Source organism: Podarcis gaigeae (genome assembly GCF_964106915.1).
Source record: "Podarcis gaigeae genome assembly, chromosome: 12".
Classification (NCBI taxonomy): Eukaryota; Metazoa; Chordata; class Lepidosauria; order Squamata; family Lacertidae; genus Podarcis; species Podarcis gaigeae.
This window is the reverse complement of record NC_139688.1, coordinates 38,349,017-38,369,584: the sequence shown is the minus strand read 5'-3', so window position 1 is coordinate 38,369,584 and position 20,568 is coordinate 38,349,017. Positions and strand designations below refer to the sequence as shown.

The 20,568-nt window shown below is 44.9% G+C and overlaps 1 protein-coding gene across 3 annotated transcripts in view; it reads right to left on the bottom strand.

Annotated features, from left to right (window-relative positions):
- Positions 1 to 19,872, bottom strand: part of WIPF3 (WAS/WASL interacting protein family member 3) — a 37,017-nt gene extending 17,145 nt beyond the window's left edge. For 2 of the 3 annotated variants that reach the window (XM_083705936.1, XM_083705938.1), the window contains exons 1-2: positions 19,765 to 19,872; positions 4,619 to 4,976 (exon numbers count right to left, since the gene is read on the bottom strand). In XM_083705936.1, the coding sequence (XP_083562062.1) occupies positions 4,619 to 4,921 (303 nt within the window). In that variant the 5' untranslated portion in view covers positions 4,922 to 4,976; positions 19,765 to 19,872. Of the gene's footprint in view, positions 1 to 4,618; positions 4,977 to 19,215; positions 19,509 to 19,764 lie in introns of those variants that run through there. The other variant, XM_083705937.1, reaches the window with a different exon arrangement.
- Positions 19,873 to 20,568: the final 696 nt, after the last annotated feature.

Below are 20,568 nucleotides of genomic sequence, written 5' to 3'. Positions count from 1 at the left end.
TTAACTTTGACTGTTTTAATTAACTCGTGTTGCATTTTTTTGTGCTGCTGTAAACTGCCCTGGTGTCTTTTGTCAAACAGGCTATTAATTAATTTGCTTTCATTAATTAACTAACAGTAAATAATGCAGTAATGGAGTGTAAAGAGCAGCAGACATTCACACATGTTGTGAGCTTGCATCAGTCTGCAGACAAGATAAATTGAGATTGCTTCAAATTTGTCTGCGTTTTCCACCCAGCACAATGATGACTCAGAAGTAAGCCCTATTGGATTCAACGAGGTTTACTCCCAAGCACATGGAGATAGGAATAAAGGTAGTGATATTATTTTTCTTTTTAAAAGAGGATTCTGTTGCAGCACTAACAGCAATGTGAATGGGTTGTTATTCGAGAAAAGCATTAATTATTTTGGATTTGTCAAAGAAGCATCTTCTAGTGTTTGAAACAGTGCAGTCGCAGGAAGTTCATAAATAAGTATCTCCCCCCCCCCCCTATTTACATCGTTGCCACCATCTGCCTGCAAGGATGCCTTCAAGAAAACTGTTTCTCATTGCAATAGTATCAGACAGAATAACTGAACACCTGCTTCAAATGCAGGAGCTTGCAGTAATTTTCCAGACAGCTTAGTGTATTGAAATTCAATGTTACCCCCTCCCAGTGAAAAATAAAGTGTTAAAGGTTTTTTAAAAAATCCACAAAGCAATTTATGTAATATCCTTCATGATACCCAATACAATTTTCTCTTTTATTCTCACTCCTACATCAGATGCCAGACTCCATGTTAAATTCCCACAACCCTAGTTAAGCGCAGAGAGGTGTTTTTATTTAAATAAAGGTGACAACAATTAAGCAAAAATAGTCCTATTGAATTCACTGAGGTGATTTAATATATGTCGGATTTAATACAATCTAGTGAAGTATCCTAAGAAAAACATTAATTGCTTAGCAGAAAGGCAGAATAAATTTGGCTGTTTAAAAAACCCCCAGAATGTTCTGCTTTGAAAAGCTATATTCTGTGAACAGAGTCATATGTGCAAATTATTCAAGTGGGCTTCTATTCAAATTCTACTAATCACAGAAAGCAGGAAGGCTCTGATTTCCTAATCCCCAGTTAAAGAAAATGGGACTCAGTTTTTATGATTATGTCATTCAATTTAAAAAGTGTTAGGTGGTTTATCATATGGGTCTTAGTCCATTAATCCCTCAATCAGTAGTCTGATCCTATAAATGTTTGTTGATAAAGAAGTCCCGCTGTATCCAATCACTCACTAGGAAGTGTGCGTATGTGTGCGTATTCACAATTTGCGCATGTGTGCGTATTCACAATTTGCTGTATTTGTATCATTTGTATTATTATAAGGCCTAACGTGAGTCTCTAACCGGAAGTGGTAGAAATGACTTTGTCAAAAAAGAATACTGTATTCAGGTAAGCCTTTTTTTAACAAATAGCATCCACAATACTGGGAGGAAATACTGTTCCCAATAGGTCTCCAGGGCCAGATGAACTGCATCCAAGAGTATTAAAAGAACTGGCAGATGTGATCTCAGAACCACTGGCAGTCATCTTTGAGAATTCCTGGAGAACAGGCGAAGTCCCGGCAGACTGGAGGAGGGCAAATGTTGTCCCTATTTTCAAAAAGGGGGAAAGAGAGGACCCAAATAATTACCGCCCAGTCAGTCTGACATCAATACCAGGGAAGATTCTGGAGCAGATCATTAAGTAAACAGTCTGTGAGCACCTAGAAAGGAATGCTGTGATCACCAATAGTTAGCATGGATTTCTGAAAAATAAGTCATGTCAGACTAACCTGATCTCGTTTTTTGACAGAATTACAAGCCTGGTAGATGAAGGGAACGCAGTGGATGTAGTCTACCTTGATTTCAGCAAGGCATTTGACAAGGTGCCCCATTATATTCTTGTAAAGAAGCTGGTAAAATGCGGTCTTGACTATGCTACCACTCAGTGGATTTGTAACTGGCTGACTGACCGAACCCAAAGGGTGCTCATCAATGGTTCCTCTTCATCCTGGAGAAGAGTGACTAGTGGGGTGCCACAGGGTTCTGTCTTGGGCCTGGTCTTATTCAACATCTTTATCAACGACTTGGATGATGGACTCAAGGGCATCCTGATCAAATTTGCAGATGACACCAAACTGGGAGGGGTGGCTAACACCCCAGAGGACAGGATCACACTTCAAAACAACCTTGACAGATTAGAGAACTGGGCCAAAACAAACAAGATGAATTTTAACAGGGAGAAATGTAAAGTATTGCACTTGGGCAAAAAAAATGAGAGGCACAAATACAAGATGGGTGACACCTGGCTTGAGAGCAGTACATGTGAAAAGGATCTAGGAGTCTTGGTTGACCACAAACTTGACATGAGCCAACAGTGTGACGTGGCAGATAAAAAAGCCAATGCAATTCTGGGCTGCATCAATAGGAGTATAGCATCTAGATCAAGGGAAGTAATAGTGCCACTGTATTCTGCTCTGGTCAGACCTCACCTGGAGTACTGTGTCCAGTTCTGGGCACCACAGTTCAAGAAGGACACTGACAAACTGGAACGTGTCCAGAGGAGGGCAACCAAAATGGTCAAAGGCCTGGAAACAATGCCTTATGAGGAACGGCTAAGGGAGCTGGGCATGTTTAGCCTGGAGAAGAGGAGGTTAAGGGGTGATATGACAGCCATGTTCAAATATATAAAAGGATATCAAATAGAGGAGGGAGAAAGGTTGTTTTCTGCTGCTCCAGAGAAGCTGACACGGAGCAATGGATCCGAACTACAAGAAAGAAGATTCCACCTAAACATTAGGAAGAACTTCCTGACAGTAAGAGCTGTTCGACAGTGGAATTTGCTGCCAAGGAGTGTGGTGGAGTCTCCTTCTTTGGAGGTCTTTAAGCAAAGGCTTGACAACCATATGTCAGGAGTGCTCTGATGGTGTTTCCTGCTTGGCAGGGGGTTGGACTCGATGGCCCTTATGGTCTCTTCCAACTCTATGATTGTATGATTCTATGATTCTAGGTGGAGGTGTTCAAACGATGCAGAAAACAGAATGGACAATATGCAAACATCTTGGACAGTTGCTACAACTGCAAGACAGGAAGTGCATACGTGAGGACTCATTCCATTTACATTCCTTAAGCTTCATTCCAGTTTCCTTAGAAAACCCAGCAGCTGCAGTAACAGCTGGGTAATCTTAGCAGGTGCGTGATACAGACACCAAGGCCTATGAATTCTCTGTGCAAATGAAGAAATAAAAACCTCCAAGGGGTTGCCATATTTCAAAAAGTAAAAATCTGGACACGAAAGTTTTTGAGCTATTTTAAATGAGGGAAATTAGCGGTTTTTAAAGGAAAAAAGAAACACTTCTGACATATGTTGCCCCAGAGGTTTTCACTGATTTTCAGAAATTCCAGCACTGTCCGGGAAGTTGCAGACATATGGCAGCACTACAGCCTCTGAAGTTAAGATATTAGGAAGCACAGTGATGGACCACGTGCCTTGCAAGCAGAAGACACCTAGGAACTCCAGGTCGGGCTGGGAGACACTCAACCTGAAACTGCCCTATGATCCTTGGATGAAAGGTGGTACAGTGGTACCTCAGGTTAAGTACTTAATTCGTTCTGGAGGTCTGTTCTTAACCTGAAACTGTTCTTAACCTGAAGCACCACTTTAGCTAATGGGGCCTCCTGCTGCTGCCGCACCACCAGAGCACGATTTCTGTTCTCATCCTGAAGCAAAGTTCTTAACCTGAAGCACTATTTCTGGGTTAGCGGAGTCTCTAACCTGAAGCATATGTAACCTGAGGTACCAACTGTATAGAAATTTAATACAGTGGTACCTCGCAAGACGAAATTAATTCGTTCTGCGAGTTTTTTCGTCTTGCGAATTTTTCGTCTTGCGAAGCACGGATTCCCATAGGAATGCATTGGGTATTAACGGTTTTAAGAAAAAGGAAATGTTTTCGTCTTGCGAAGCAAGCCCATAGGGAAATTCGTCTTGCGAAGCAACTCAAAAAATGAAAAACTCTTTCGTCTGGAGAGTTTTCCGTCTTACGAGGCATTCGTCTTGCGAGGTACCACTGTAAATAATAATCGCAGCTGCCAGTCGGTTTATATGAACAATACTGAGCTAGATGGATTAGTGGTCTGTCACAATATAAAGAATCTTCCTGTGTTTCTCTGCCTTCGCAACCATGTTTTCACAGAAGCACAGACTTGTAGAGTTGAGGGTCATCTAGTCCAACCCCCTGCAATGCAGGAATCTTTCACCCAACGCGGGGTTCAAACCCATGACCCTGAGATTAAGAGTCTCATGCTCTACCGACCGAGCTACGGATTATGTCAACAGACTCATTGGAACATTGGGAATGGTGACAAGAAAGTGGATGGAGAAATCTGCAATAAACAGAAGCATGTCTAGGCAATCAAGACTAGTTAATTTTTCCTCATTAAAAAAACAACAACCTGTATTTGAATAACACCTACAGATAAGACATTTTAAACCAAGGACTTTGTAGCTAAGTTTCTAAGTCCAAAACAGATTTTTAATTGTGAGACCTCAATGTTGGTTATACTCTTCACAATCAAGGAAAAAAATCGAAAGATGAGCCTTACCAAAGGGCATGAAGATGGCAGTGATGGTGGACCTCCAGAAGATGATGAAAAAGAGGCAGGAGGTGGTGGTGGTGGACATCCAGAAGAAGGTGATGGAAGGGGAGGTGGAGGCGGGGCAGGTGGTGGACCTCCAGAACAAGAAGGTAGAGGAGGAGGAGGAGGAGGAGGAGGAGGAGGAGGAGGTGGTGGTGGAGCTGCAGAGAAAGGTGGCGGAAGAGGAGGAGGTGGTGGTGCTGGTGGTGGGGCTCCTCCAGAAAGAGATGGTGGAAGAGGAGGAGCAGGTGGTGGCAGTGGAACAGGCATCTGTCAAGTTTCTATTTTCAGTCAGTCCACTCTCAAAGATCACAGACAAAATGATCTAGGGAAAGAAGAAAGAAAACCGAATTTACATCCTACATCCACCAAAGAAGCCTTTGGTTGGTCATTCATAAAGCCAAAGACTTATAATAAAACCTTAGTTCTGGGTGGAATCCATAGGTCCTTCACTCCTTTCCCATGCATATGAATAACAGAAGTCTAAGCAGGGGGCCCCACACCGCAGATCCCCCAGGCAGCGTCTGAGGTCTCGCAAGGCCTCGGACAGCATCTCCAAGGCATCGGAGATGCTATCTGAGGCCTTCTAAGACCTTGGAACCTGACTTCTGGTACCACACTGGGCACCCATAACCTGGGGTCCAAATTGGCTCCCCTGAGTCTAAGTTGCCAATCAAGATGAAGGTAATATTATTATTATAGTGGAACCTCGGTTTCCAAACGCCTTGGGAGCTAAACATTCTGGCTCCTGAACGATCGAAAAATGGAAGTGATTGTTCCGGTTTTCGAATGTTCCTTGGGAGCCGAACATCCGGCGCGGCTTCCGTGGCGTCCAATTGGCTGCAGGAAGCTCCTGCAGCCGATCAGAAGCCGCACCTTGGTTCCTGAACCGTTTTGGGAGTCAAACAGACCTCCAGAATGGATCAAGTTTGGGAACCAAGGTTCCACTGTATTAGCTTGAGCATGGAACATGCCCGTGTTGGGACACAACTAAATTCCCTTTGACATCTAATTTTCTATGTGAAGACTTTTAAACTTTTTAAAAGAAAGCACGTGCATTCAGATATGAGCCCTCATGGGACAATCTGACCTGATACAGTCCAGACACACATAATACACTTCAATGAGAATTAGGCATTATTTCTTCCCTCTTGCCTCAGACTCTTATTCCTCACTGGGTTGCCCATGGACCCTATCAAGCTGACTGAGACTTTGCCTCTTCCTTTCTACCTTCACCATTCACGAGAGCCAGTGTGGTGTAGTGGTCTTGTAATCTGGGGAACCGGGTTCGCGTCTCCGCTCCTCCACATGCAGCTGCTGGGTGACCTTGGGCCAGTCACACTTCTCTGAAGTCTCTCAGCCCCACTCACCTCACAGAGTGTTTGTTGTGGGGCAGGAAGGGAAAGGAGAATGTTAGCTGCTTTGAGACTCCTTAAAGGGAGTGAAAGGCGGGGTATCAAATCCAAACTCTTCGTCTCTTCTTCTTCTCACGCTCCATAATTTCTTACTCATGCCAGGCGATGATGTTCCAGCTTCTCCACAATAGTGAATAACTCTCGGCCTGCGTCAACCTTTCTAGCACTTGTACTTTTATTTTATTCTGCCCACTGCCTGATTCAAACACTCTTCCCCTGGAACAATATGCCTCAAGTTTCTGAGCACACCACTGTTTGCAATGATTGCAATCATTTGGCGGCGACCTTCGCCTTAAACACCAGCTTTGCAAATGGAACCTCGTCCACGAATGTTAAAGCCACGCTTGTCGATCCATCTTGCTATTATTCCTTACAGCAGTGTGTCCTTGAAAGGAAAGCTGAGAAATAAGTATAGCATTTACGCAGTGCTTTGCTAACAACCACTTTCCCTCCAGATGGAATTTTCCTTTATGTCTGATGCGAGGAACCTATGGTGGTTGGAGTCTAACTTCCATCAGCACGGCCAATGGTCAAGGATGATATTGCTGCAGCAACATCCAGAAGGCCACAGTTTCCCCTCCCTGCTTTGAACAAGGGCTCTTTCCCCAGTTGTCAGCTCAAACTGGGAGCAGGCACTGTGTGGACCATGGGAATCCCAACCAGGCACTTTTTGTCTGGCATACAAGCAGGGCTGGCCTGTTGTAGATATTAATATTACACAGCTTAAAGCAACTGGAAGCATAAGAACGGACTCCTTTTGGACTAAATCATTGCCCAGGCCCATAAAAAATACTCTTCAAACTTTTAGGGCAGAACATTCTTCATTAAAACATCAAATGTACTTTTAAAAAATACCCATATAATGTTTGTGTGCTGTCCAGCACAGGCTCAGCATCTTAGAAAATAGGAAGTAATCCCAAAATCAAAATGGTGCCTCTCCCCGCCCCACCCCCCATCCCAGCCTGCCTAAGGCTAAGCAGCTCTTTTTGGAGAGTGATTATTACATGCTTTTGTTCTCTGCCTTGTTTGGATAAAGACTAACAGTCACCACCTTTCAAGATGGTGAATTTGCAACCCAGTACCTTCACTCTCAGCACAGAGCAGAGAAACAACCAAGAGGGAATCCTTAGAAACTTAATGTTTGGGAGGAAACCAATGTTAGCAATTGAATTTCCCCATTTTAAACCTTTATTAATGCACATACATTTTGCATTTCTGTGTGAATTAAACCCATTACACTTAATGTAACCACCTTATTGGGCAGATGCTGGTGAGTGTGGATGAGCCAATAGCAAAAGCCTCTCAGCTTTCCCTCCTCAGCTGTTCCTCTCTGTTGGACAAGAGCACTGCATGAGTCACCTGAGTCACCTAAACTAAGTCACCTAAACTAGTCTTGGCTGCAGCAGAGGACACCTTCCCTTCACCAATGTTGCCGTAAGATTCATCTGGCAGTACAGTAAGCATCTGACATTTTTGTCTCAGGCAGCAACCTGTTTGGGGCTGACCTTGCATCAATTAGAATAATAATGTTTCTAACGCTGCATTCATGGAGAGCAGCTCAAAGAGGAAACGAGAATAAAAATGTCATGTATGCACTCTATGCTTTGCTTGGTTGCCCTCCAGAATTCCCACGCCCTCCCACAGCACAGAATGCAATTATTAAATCCAATTAAGTAACTTGGAAGAACAGACTCCAATAAGGTTTTTTTGTCATGAAAAATAAAAGCTTCAGCTTAAGACTGGTACCATGGTGATATGAGAAATTATCTAAAAACCAATTTAAATTTCTAGCTCTTCACCTCCACAGAGATTCCTACTTATTCCACATTTATAGAGGTTTCTACTTACTCCACAAGGACCAACTCTCCCCATGCGAACTGACCTGGAACCATCATCTGAGGCCCTTCTTTGTGTGCCCCAAGAAGAGAGGCCTGGAAGGCAGCAAGATGAGAACAGGCCTTTTCTGTGGTGGCTCCCCGTCTGTGGAATGCTCTCCCCAGGGAGGCGCACCTGGCGCCTTCATTACATATATTTAGGCCCCAGACGGAAAGGTTGCCTTGGGCAGATTAAACGTGTTTGTGGGAGGGGAGCTATTTGTTTTTAGTTTTATTATGCGTTTTGTGTTCTCATTTTGCATTTTGACGTTGTGAACTGCCCCCGTGGTCTTCGGATGAAGGGTAGCACACAAATTTAACAAATAGTCATACCTCGGGTTAAAGATGCTTCAGGTTGAGCGTTTTCAGGTTGCGTCCCACAGCGACCTGGAAGTAACGGAATGGGCTACTTCCGGGTTTCGCCGCTCGCGCATGCGCAGACGCTCAAAATGACGTCATGCGCATGTGCAGAAGCAGGGAATCGCGACCCGCGGATGCTGGTTGCGTTCTGCTCAGGTTGCGAACGGAATGGATCCCGTTCGCAACCAAAGGTACCACTGTAGCAAAAATAAATTATTGACCTCTTGGCCAAAGAATCACGGCTGATCTTCCTGAGAAACCCCAGGAGTCTCTGGAACATAGAATGACAGACTCTACAGTTCAACCATTTCCCAATGGCCTACAGCACCACAAACCTGCATCTTTGTCTGAATAATGTTCCCAAGAGTGTTTATAATAACAACAGTACTGTTAGCTTATCTGCTTCCATCAAATTCCCCTTCATGCATGGAAATGTCACGAGTGATTCCACCTGTAGCCACAGCTTGTTTTCCTCCCTCAAGACATCTCACCCTTTGTCCTTGGCTCTGTGAGTCACAGGAACCAGCAGCAGCTGTAGGTTCCCTAGTGATATTTAGTCTTGTACAATTTGATCCCGCTATGCACACCCTCAAGACCTCGCTCAAAATGTTCCCCCATCTCGCCGTTTCCACGGTTTCCACTTCTGCCCTGTTTGCAACCTGGCAATCTCACATCGGTGTACTAGATCCATCTTTCCGATGAGGTACATTTTTGCAAATCTTTCCTTGTAACTGAGCAAGCAATCCCCCCCCCAGGACATTGCATTTACATTTTGAGTTTTGCACAAACAAGCTTATTGGCCAATATCCATTTGCTAGGATCTTCAGGGCAACATACCTGTTACTAATGCACCAACCCATCCCCCTGAACAATATCAGGATATGGAACTCAAGAATGTTATTTAAAAAGCAGGTATTTTAAGCGCTGTAGCCTTAGGAAAAGGAAAGCAAGAGGCACTGTTGTTTTTCCAAGTCAATACTGTAAATTAAAATGCAATACAATTCACCCAGGCAGTTATTGTTTGACTTTTTTTTTTAATCTTTGTTAGTTTCTTCCATCTGTTCATCTACCTAAAGCTTGAAGTGGGCATGCTGAAGGTCACAGAGTCGTGATCCCAAATACAAGACAGGTTCATCTTGATAGCAGCTAGATCTGCTATTGCCTAGACTACAATAATCATTAGAAATCTGATTTACACCAAGTCGGACTACTTGCCCATTTAACCCACTATTTCCTCCTCCAGGGATACCCTATGCACTGTTGGACTACAACTCCCATCAGTCTCGGCGAGCGTTAACAATTGTCAGGAATGATGGGAGCTGCAGTTCAAAAACATCTAGAGGGCGCCATATTGTCCGTGGCCTACTCAGACGGACAGCAGCTCTCCAAGAACTCAAGCAGGCCTCTCCTATGACCTGCTTCCCACTCCTTTCCATTGGCGATGCCTAATATCTTCTGTATGCAAAGCATCTTCTCTGTTCCCGAGCTGCAGTCCCACCCCAGGTTTATAAGGTTATTGAGTAATCAGAGTTAGAAGGGACTACGACATCATCTAGCCCAGCCCCTGCAATGCAGGAATCTTTTGCCCAATGTGGGACTCGAACCTACAACCCCTGAGGATCCAGAGTCTCATGGGGCTATAATCAGAAGCTTCCTGGGAATCACTTGTCACCCCACAAGCTTGTTCCCTCATCTGTGTGACATCCCTTGAGTTATTTGAAGATGGCTACCATGTCTCCTCTCGGGGTGGATCTACACACAGGGGGGGAAACGCTGTAAGTCAGAAATTAAATCGTTATAACAAAAGAAAAAAAACACTATGTAAAAATTGCATTGATTTTCTTTTGCTCTCTTCCGCCATCTGGTGTTGCATGTTTATAACACAGCCAAAACTTTTTTTTTACTATTGTAGCTGAGTCCTCGGTCTCCTCTTTTTTAGGCTAAACTCTCCTCGATCCCTCAACCGTTCTTCATAAACCTTGGTTTTATCGTGTTTTTAATTTTCTGTTGGGAGCCGCCCAGAATGGCTGGGGAAACCCAACCAGATGGGCAGGATATAAATAAATAAATTATTATTATCTTGGTTTCCAGATCCTTGATCATCTTGGCCACCCTGCTCTGCAGCTTATCAATACCCTTATCTCCAGCTTATCAATATCCTTCTTAAACAGTAGTGCCCAGAACTGGACATAGTATTCCAGGTGGGATCAAAGTTATATAGAAAACCAGGATTGTATAATGACAGGAAAAAGGAGGAGGAAAAGAAAAAAAGAAAACCAGCATTGTACATCTGTTCAAGTCATCTTTCATATCTGAGAGGAAGATTAAAAGATTTACCGGGTCTACCACTTGCTGCCGCCAGCTGGCTCCAAATAACAGCTGAAGTTATTGGTGCAGGTGTGCTACAAAGGAGGCTGTGTTGGACGGACGGAATAAAATATGAGTAAACTAAAGCCAGGGTTTGAATACATAGGGTTGCTATACATCTGGAATATTCTGGACATAGCCAGGATTCGGCCATTGGAAACTGTCTGGGCGGAAATTGCTAAATGTCCGGGAAAATCTGGACATATGGCAGTGTATATTTTGGGGAATTTGATTAAAAACAGCTCAAAAACTTATTTTTTAAAAAACTAAAACAAAGCTCAACAACTTCGGCCAAAAAGAAGAAATCAACAACTTTTGTGTCCAGATTTTCACCTTTTGATATATGGTAACTCTAGAATACATTAAGCAGCAAGATTGTTTTTTCATAACCTAAAAAAACAGCCCTTGCTTATCAGGCAAATAAACAATCATTTTAAATGCTTACAAAACTTCAGATGGCGATTCTTAGAAGAGGTATTCCCCCTCTCCTCTCATACAGGAAATGATTTCTAAGATGGCACCTGCATGATTTTCATTTCCTCCTTCTCTTCTTCATCAGAGCTATTGCTTTAAGCGTAGGCACATTTATTCTCATGACTATCCAAGGTAGCTTTCTCTGAGATGCTGGCAGAGATGGAGGCCAGCTATGTAGCTGAAGCTATGCACAGGTGAGTGTTTGGGTGAAAGTGAAACCTGACTTTTGACATTTAGTATCAAAAAGGCTCAGCAGTAGCAGCTTTTAAACTGACCCCTGGGGAAACACTAGCAAGGAACATCCAATCTGGGATCGTTTCAGTGGTGCTTTGTTTCCAAACATCTAATCATTGTGGTCTTTTATCATGTCTCAAAAGGTAGGTCTTTATCTCCAGGTGAGCATCTCAGACATGCTGTGCTCAAATACTGCCTTGGTCTAACTATCACCATATCACTACCATCACAGAAAAGTGACCCAGTTTTATGTTATTTTTATATTTTTGCCTTTGGTTTTTTTATTTATTATGTATATTGCTTTGAGAAGATTTTCTTCTTCTTGATTTAGCAGCATAGAAATTTATGCAGATATAAAGAAAAGCAAATTACCCAACCCAGAATAGTGAGTTGTGTTTTGTGTAGTGAAGCCCGACATCTTGAGTTAGGTGGGAGGAAGTGAGGAAATTTAAGTGTTTGCATTTATTTTGGATGTTAAACTAGTCTGTTATGCTGGTCATTACGTAAGTAGACTCATCAATGCCCATCCACACTTCTACTTAACTTGGATTATGCAGCTTTTAATTCCTCCTGGTCTATGCTACATTCACCGAAAGCAGCTGCTTTCACTTTCTCCCCTATAAATCCAGATTTCCCCCCACCTACAATGGTACCTCGGGTTAAGAACTGAATTCATTCTGGAGGTCCGTTCTTAACCTGAAACTGTTCTTAACCTGAGGTACCACTTTAGCTAATGGGGCCTCCCGCTGCCGCCGCGCGATTTCTGTTCTCATCCTGAAGCAAAGTTCCTAACCCGAGGTACTATTTCTGGGTTAGCGGAGTCTGTAACCTGAAGTGTCTGTAACCCGAGGTGCCACTGTACAGTGGGTGCTCGGGTTGCAAACGTGATCTGTCCTGAAAGCACGCCCGCAACCCGCAGCGTCCGCAACCCGCAGCACCACATCTGCGCACGTGTGGGTTGAGATTCAGCGCTTCTGCGCATGCGAAAGCACCAGAACCCAGAAGTAAACCGTACCAGTACTTCTGGGTTTGGCGTGGTGCGCAACCCGAAGCATCTGTAAACCAAGGTATGCCTGTACAGTGGTACCTCGGGTTAAGTACTTAATTCGTTCCGGAGGTCAGTTCTTAACCTGAAACTGTTCTTAACCTGAAGCACCACTTTAGCGAATGGGGCTTCCTGCTGCTGCCACGCCGCTGGAGCACAATTTCTGTTCTCATCCTGAAGCAAAGTTATTAACCTGAGGTAATATTTCTGGGCTAGAGAAGTCTGTAACCTGAAGCGTATGTAACCCGAGGTACCACTGTAGTTGGTTTTAAAACCACAGCACGCTTATGCCTTTCTCATTTTTTTCCACTGTAGACAGTTAATCCACGAGGACTGGGGTTGGGCATTGCTGGAAAGAATGAATAATGGAAAACCTGGGAGCAGAACAAGAAACACCACATTCTAAAAACCATATACCAGAGCACAAGGAGCTCAGGTATGGACCTCAACCGAATACAGAAACTCTGGGTTTTGCAGGCAAGTGCAGATGGCCTCTCAAGATCTGCACCAATCTCCTGTTGAAGGCACCCAATTCACGTGACCCCACAATGCTACCTCCAACAGAAACACTTTTTCCCATGCACTTTCATACCAACCCAGGAGATACAGCGACTGCACTCTGGTGCCAAACAGTCTCCCTGAGCAAATTTAGCACAAAGGCATACATTAAAGCTGAACCTTGGCAGAGTCCCTAGATTACAGTGAAGCCTTGACCATCATCAATCATTTCCTACAAAGGATTAAGATAAACATGCAAACAATATTTTCTCCCTTGCAAATATGCATAGGACTATGGTCTTAAATTCATTGCCTGAATCAACATGATGACAGATTAGGGGAAAAAAAGAATGCAAACAATAAAGGTATGTTCACTGAGGGTGAAATTCCACTTCTTGAAACTGAGTTAAATCAACCATAGTAATACATTTAATGTTTCTTAGTTCTAAATTCTCTGTGATGCTATTTTTAAACAGAAACATAGATTTTACCCATTGTTGAAAAACAAAATTGAAGGAGGGGAGAGAGAAAGAGAGAGAGAGAGAGAGAGAGAGAGACAGACAGACAGACAGACAGACAGAGAGCCCCAAGAGCCATTATATTGCAATAAGTTTGGGTTGGATTAACTGGGTTTTTGATTCATAGAATTGTAGCGTTGGACGGGACCCAAGAGTCATCTAGTCCAACCCCCTGGAATGCAGGAATTCCTCTCCCAGCCTGTGATTTTATAGCTAAAAGATGGGATTTCTGCAAAAAAAAGGAAGAGGCAAAATAATAAAAAACCAGGCCTGCTAAATAACTGCTTTGTAATGTGAGCTAGGGCAAGGAGCCATCTATCTGGGGTTGATAGGGCTGGTGGTTCAAAACACGTGGAGGGCACCAGAGCTGTCTTAAAATATGTAATCCTGTGTCAAATGCATGTCAGATACTACATCCTAGGTCCCCTGTCTGAAACCCTGGAAAGCTGCTGCCAGTCTGTGCAGGCAATACTGAGCTAGACTAACCAATGATCTTCCTCGGTGTAAGGCAGCTTCCTAGGCTCAGTTTTACTGGCCACTGGTAAGGTGAGGGCAAGCAAAATCTATGCAGCAGAAGGCTTTTTAGGTGGGCCCAACACTGAATAGGCACTGTAGGAAACAGGAAGTTGAGGGCAGACTAGCCTTCTTCAACCAGGTGCCCCCTAGATGTTTTAGACCACAACTCTCACAGCATGCAATAGCGAACACGCTGGTTGGGGCTAGTGGGAGCCGTTGTCCAAAATATGAGGGCACCAGGTTGGGTAAGGCTGGGCTAGACGGACCTTTGTTCTCATCCATTGGGAGCTATAGTATATTATATTGCATCCTTCCTCCCAAAGGAGCCCAGGGCTGCAAACGCACACATGGGGGGGGGGCGGGGGAACCTCTGAAAACAATTCTAATACAGAGGCAGGCTGGGAAAGATCTCTACTTCCCCAAGGCAGTCAAGGCCACCTATAGGTTTCCAAGTGGTTAGGAGACATCGGGCAGTGCAACTGGAATGCCAGAAAAGAGGGGAAGAATCTACAGGCAAAGTTATCTGGGGCCCCACATTGATCAGCTGACTGTGGGGACAGACCCCACAGACCTTTGTGCAAACTCAAGACCAATCAGCCCATGCAGTTTTTTTCCAGTTGCTCAAAACAACAACGACAACAGATGCTCATATACTTTTGCTGCTTCTCCCTTTCTAATGGCTATTGAGCTGAACCTTCCTAATATCTTATTTTTCAGTTTTTCAAACATTTACAGACACACAAATTATAAAAACACAAATCACATACATTTCTAATACACATATATTTGACTCCCCCCCTTTTGTGGTTCCTTTAATTTTCATACTGCATTTTCCACATTACTCCATCTTTAAGTTATTCTTTCGTTTCTCTTAGCAAAAACCATTTCTAGTTGCAGTTGTAGCATACATAAAGATTTATTTATTTTTTGGTCTTTTGGTATCTCAGTACCTATGAGCTGAACCTTCAGATTAGCTAAACGACAAGCACCACTGATTCTAATGGTTGCAGATCATTGCACTATATAGTTGGTGTCAATCCATCAAAGCTGTCCACTAGGAGGAATGTTGTCTGTATATACCTCTTTAGCAGATTGCGCTATCAAGGGGTGAGAGAGCATAGCCATCTTTTCTCCTAAGAACCCATCACATATGACAGTAAAGTTGTTTAGCTTCTGAACTAAGTTCATTTTTTTAAATTGCAAGCCAGCATGAAGATACTTAAGTTGATGCAGCCATAGAAGCATAGGAAAACATTAGAATCCTTGACTGTAACATTCCTTTTTACTATTTTAGCCAGAAAAGTATTGATTATAACTGCCAGGAAGGAAGATAATACAACAAAGAAAATCCCCTGTGTTGCAAACAGAACACTCTGAACAACAATGAGCAACATGTCGGCTAATAATATACTGACAATATTTTTATAACACTATAAAGGTAAAGCTAAAGGGACCCCTGACCATTAGGTCCAGTTGCGGACGACTCTGGGGTTGCGGCGCTCATCTCGCTTTATTGGCCAAGGGAGCCAGTGTACAGCTTCCGGGTCATGTGGCCAGCATGACTAAGCTGCTTCTGGCGAACCAGAGCAGTGCACGGAAATGCCATTTACCTTCCCGCCGAAGTGGTACCTATTTATCTACTTGCACTTTGACATGCTTCTGAACTGATAGGTTGGCAGGAGCAGGGACTGAGCAACGGGAGCTCACCCCATTGCGGGGATTCGAACCGCCGACCTTCTGATCGGCAAGTCCTAGGCTCTGTGGTTTAACCCACAGCGCCAGCCGCGTCCCTTATAACACTATGCTATTTCAAAATTCATAAACAGAAGACATATAATATGTGCATGGAGTCACAAACTAATAAGCATCAAATTAATGTTCCATGAACAGGAATGGTAGGCGTGGTAAGTCACTGTTAAAGATCACTGAACTGGAGGCAGAATGCCCTTTCAAAGTCCATTTCCTACAAATGTGAGGTGATGGGTGCTCCAAACGTAGCAATAGGGTGCTGCAAGCACAGCAGCAGACAGAACAGTTCTTCCAGGATAATGAACTGTTTCGATGATAATTCTTCATCAGCAAATTGATTGTCCCCAAAGGTACATCAAATGGCCATGGATCAGCAATCACTTAAAGCAGATACTGCTAAGTATGACAAGATTTTCTTAGGGTGCATCTGGGCATGCATAGTTTCATGGCAAGCCTCACGGTACATATCAAGGTACAGATCAGGATACGGAGATCTTCCCCTCAACTAAAGTTCAGGAGCAGCCTGTTCTCTCCCCAGTTTGCAAGAGAAAAATGAATCTGCAGCAGAGTGTGGTCCGATTAGAGGGCTGGACTAGGACCTGGGAGACCAGAGTTCAAATCAGCCATGAAACCCACTTGGTGACTAGGGGCCAGTCGCTGTCCCTCAACCTAAGCTACCTCAGAAGGTTGTTGTTGCAAGGATAAAATGGGGAGGGGCAGAACTATGTGCTCAGTATTAACCAACCACGACGACAACAACAACAGAGAGCAAGCAACACATTTAAGGTAACATGTAGTTTAACCAAATAGATGGCACCTGCTGCAACATCTACCATCTAAAAACAAACACTGCATGTTTCCTCCAAAAAAACCTACTTTTAAAACCCATACGCAAATGAATTCAGATGGGCAGAGCAATCCTAAGGGGGGGCGGGGGGGCGCAGCAGAACCGCTGCCACATCCTAAGCCCAGCCACCTTGTGTCAGTTGAGGTGGAAAGTGGGTGGTTGATGTCCTGTCTTCAACTTCACCAGTTCCTGGCTGGTGTAGCTGAGGGGTTCAATGACTGGACCCACTGAAGGAACCATGGAGTTCTGGATACAATGGACCCCAAACCATTGGTGCCCTACCCCTGAAACACCCCATTTGGGCGCTATTTGCTACCATTTGGTAGGAGAACTGCCAACCATAGTTTTCCATCTCTTTGGGCATAGTGCAGCGGTCGGCAAGGTTTACCTTGCCTGGGCCAGTTCACTCCAGAGGAGATCCCTCTGTGGGTTGGATTGCGCATGCGCATGAGCATGTGCAGCCACGATTTCTGGCGTCTGCGCAGATGCGATTTCTGGCACCGCAGAAGCGAGTCCCCATGCCACGCTGCGCCAGTTTAGCACCGCACACGGGGACTTGCCAAGTGGGCGGCTTGGTTCAGGTGCAGCTCATGGGCCCGTTAAATGGCCCCCGTGGGCTGCTTGTGGCCCATGGGCCTTATGTTGGCTACCCCTGGCATAGTGGGAGGGTGTGTCTGCTGCAGAAAAGCCACACACACCCCTTGCCTGGGGGGAGCAGTGTTCTCATGTCCCAGCAGAGAGGTATCCTAACCACCACCCCATGGCTAGCAGAGATGCATCTACAGGGCATTCATACCATCATCCTATAGCCATCAACATTTCGGGCCCCGAGGTAGGACCACACTCTTAATTAAATCTGATTTGTTTAATTCATTAAGATTTATCCAGTTGGATGGCAGCCCTAATAACAACAGTAATACACCAGTGCATCATCCTTAATTAATGAAATGAATATTCCTGTTCAAGGACAGGCATAAAGCTCAATAAAATATGTATGTGCAATTACATCTATTGAATCCGGCATGCTTCAATGGGAGAGAGAAACTAGTACCAAATCATTACAAACATCCAAGTCATTCAAATGACGGCAGAACGCCACAGCCCTAGAACTAATTTACTTTTCTTCTATTAGAACAAGTTTTGCACAGTGCCTAGAAAATGGAGGTCAGACACTGTCTGGGGGGATGGAATGCAGATAAAGGTAAAATGGAGAATTTGATAAGATCTTTTACAACGCTTAATACTTCGCATACACACTGTTTCGGTTAGATATAACTTTATAGGCAGCTTGTCTTATATAATGATGTACACTTTTCTGAGCAGCTCTCAGTGCAATCTTGTACATGTCTACCCAGCAGCAAGTTCTTCTGAGTCCAATGGGGTCTACTCCCAGGTAAGTGGGGATGGGATTGCAGCATATCTCCAAGTTTCTGAAGATGGGCACCTCGCTATTTAATGGGCTTCTTGCAGAAAACATCAGCGTACCTGAAACAAATCCAGTTGCTGCAGGCAAGCTTCCTTTTGCCAAACACCTGATTTCCCCCCAACATTTTTTTAAAAAAAGCTCCCTCTAGGCTACTGAGAAGTATGAGGGTTGTTTTCCCCCCTCCTCTTCCAGATTCCAGAGTTGCAATTCTGTGTATTAGATTGCCTGCTGGCCTGTCTGCCCCCCACCTCCCCCCAGGGAAAACCCACCACAAAGTGACTGTTGTCCACAGCATTTCAATCAGAGATGTTCTGTCCACTATTAAGCCTTAGTTTTTAAAGCATTAGGCTGCAGCTGCAGCCAAGCTGACCCTAGTCTGAAACAGGTGCTCTTACTTACAACAGACGATACACCTTCTTTCCATCTATTCATTTGGCTCTGCAATTATTATGCATCCCTCCCATTCAGGATCTAGTAGTTATAGCCCCCTATTTTCAATATAGGGTCACCTTTTCTTATAAGTAAGAAAATAACTTCACGAAGGGGGGGGGGGGACAACTCTAGGACTTGATTGATGGGAATATATAGAAGAAAAAGGAGCAAAAACTATTATGTACAAAGCTCTGAAAGTTATTATCGAGCAATATACATGCAGCATAAAGAAATAATGAATATAAAAAAGTCCAATGGAACTTATTTTCAAGAAAGCACACTGAGCAGAAGCAGGAAAGAGAGAGAAAGAATGTGCTGCATAATTACAGCTACTATAAACAGGTAATCATTAAACTTGCCGGCTCAAAGGAAGCATGTTTCCATATACAGATCCACCTCCACAGGCAAACCTTCCCCAAACCTCCAGGAAAATCCTCCAGTCTCCCAAGAGCTTGGCAATTTCACCTGCAAATTCCATTTCCGAGTATTTTATATGCAAAAGCAAACATGGCTCCTGTTTGGCAGCCTTTCATAAATAATACAATGATCTATTTCAAGCCCTTGTAATGGACCCACTTTGACAACTGACCAAGCCTATACTTTTTCCAGGGCTGTAAGGCCAGGACAGCTTGAGGCTTTGTCTTTAAGAAATAAACAGCCCAAACCCAGAGAGCCAGACGCAAAAGTCATACATTCAGAAGCAATTCTTCTGAATCTTCCCATGTTTTCCGCACCAATAACTCCCTAATGCTGGAAACCAAGTGGGCACTTTAGTAACACTGGCAAAAGAACCCCTTTTGGGGAGATACCTGGTTGCTGCGGAATGGGGGAACTTTTCAACAGAGGTGAGCTGAAGAAGAGAGATCTGGATTTGCAAAGGATCTCTGGTCCCCAATGGTCTGACCACCAACAGCAGCAGCATGCCTCCTACTCACCCGCCTACCTCCTAAAAATTATACTGCTGAAATCAACAAGGCGTCGAGGAACCAGGAGTGGAGTTTTTTTATGTGTGCGTGCGTAAGGAAAAGCAGAGTCCCTTTCTGTTCCCAAAAACAACCCGCCGATTAGCAGCGCAAAGCCTAGGCGCGTTTACTCGGAAGGAAGCCTCGCTTTGTTCAACGAGCCTTACTCCCTGGCAAGTGCGTTTTTTTAAAGGACCTTGGGATGGGGGGCGCAGCTCTCGGGTCCATCCCAGGTCGAGGGTCCAGGGAACTTGGAGCGGACAACCGCGCTTCTCTGGTGCGCCCACCTGGAGAGGCAGGTGCGCGCACGACTCTCTCCCTCTCGGGTCCCTTTCCCCGCTGAGCCACGACCCAAAAGCAGGGCGAAGGTGGCGCCGCCGGGTCCCCAGCACTCACCTGCCCTGCACCGACAAGAGGAGCCGCCGCGTCCGCCGCCTTCCCAGGTCTGGAGTCCGGCGAGAGCGCGGCGCCACTGCGCCCGAGGAAGGAAAGTGGTGGGAAGGGGGCGGAGCGCCGAGCCCGCCTTGCCCACGTGTTCTTGCGGGGCCTGGAGAAGTCGCTTAGCTCACACGCCGCCCCTTGGCTTGGTTTCTCTGTCCGGGGTTCCTGGAGGGGCTCGACGCCGCTTGGGGGGAGGAGGGAGGGAGAACACACACAGGTGAAACAGATGGACCAGATGCCGGACAGGTGAGCCTCCTGGAAAGAGCCTTGTTTCCCCGCCCCCTAGAGCTCAGTTAAGACCACAGAGCAGCGCTCAGCCCCGGAACCTTTTTCAGCAGCCGAGGTGGAACCAAGGACAACGAGGTTGCTTCTGAGCGTGTGCAGAGCGTGGGCGCAATTGCGTCTGGAGTCAGTGGGAAGCTCCGATCTGGCGGGGTTGTTTTCAAATCACACCTACTTGTTTTCAAATCACAAAATCGCAGAGTTGGAAAGGGATCCTGAGATTCATTTAGTCTGACCCCCACCCCGCAATGCGAGACTATACAACTGCCCCATACAGGGATCGAACCTGCAACCTTGACATTATCAGCACCGCGCTCTGACCAGCTGAGCCATCTAGTTGCTATGTGCAGGTAGGTGACCAGAAGGAGGGCACTCTTGGACCCCACTAGGGCTGGAACTAGACACATCAAAGGAGCGTTTCCGTTTAAAGCGTCAGTTTAAAGGGAAAACAGGTAGAGAAAAACGGCACTCCACGTC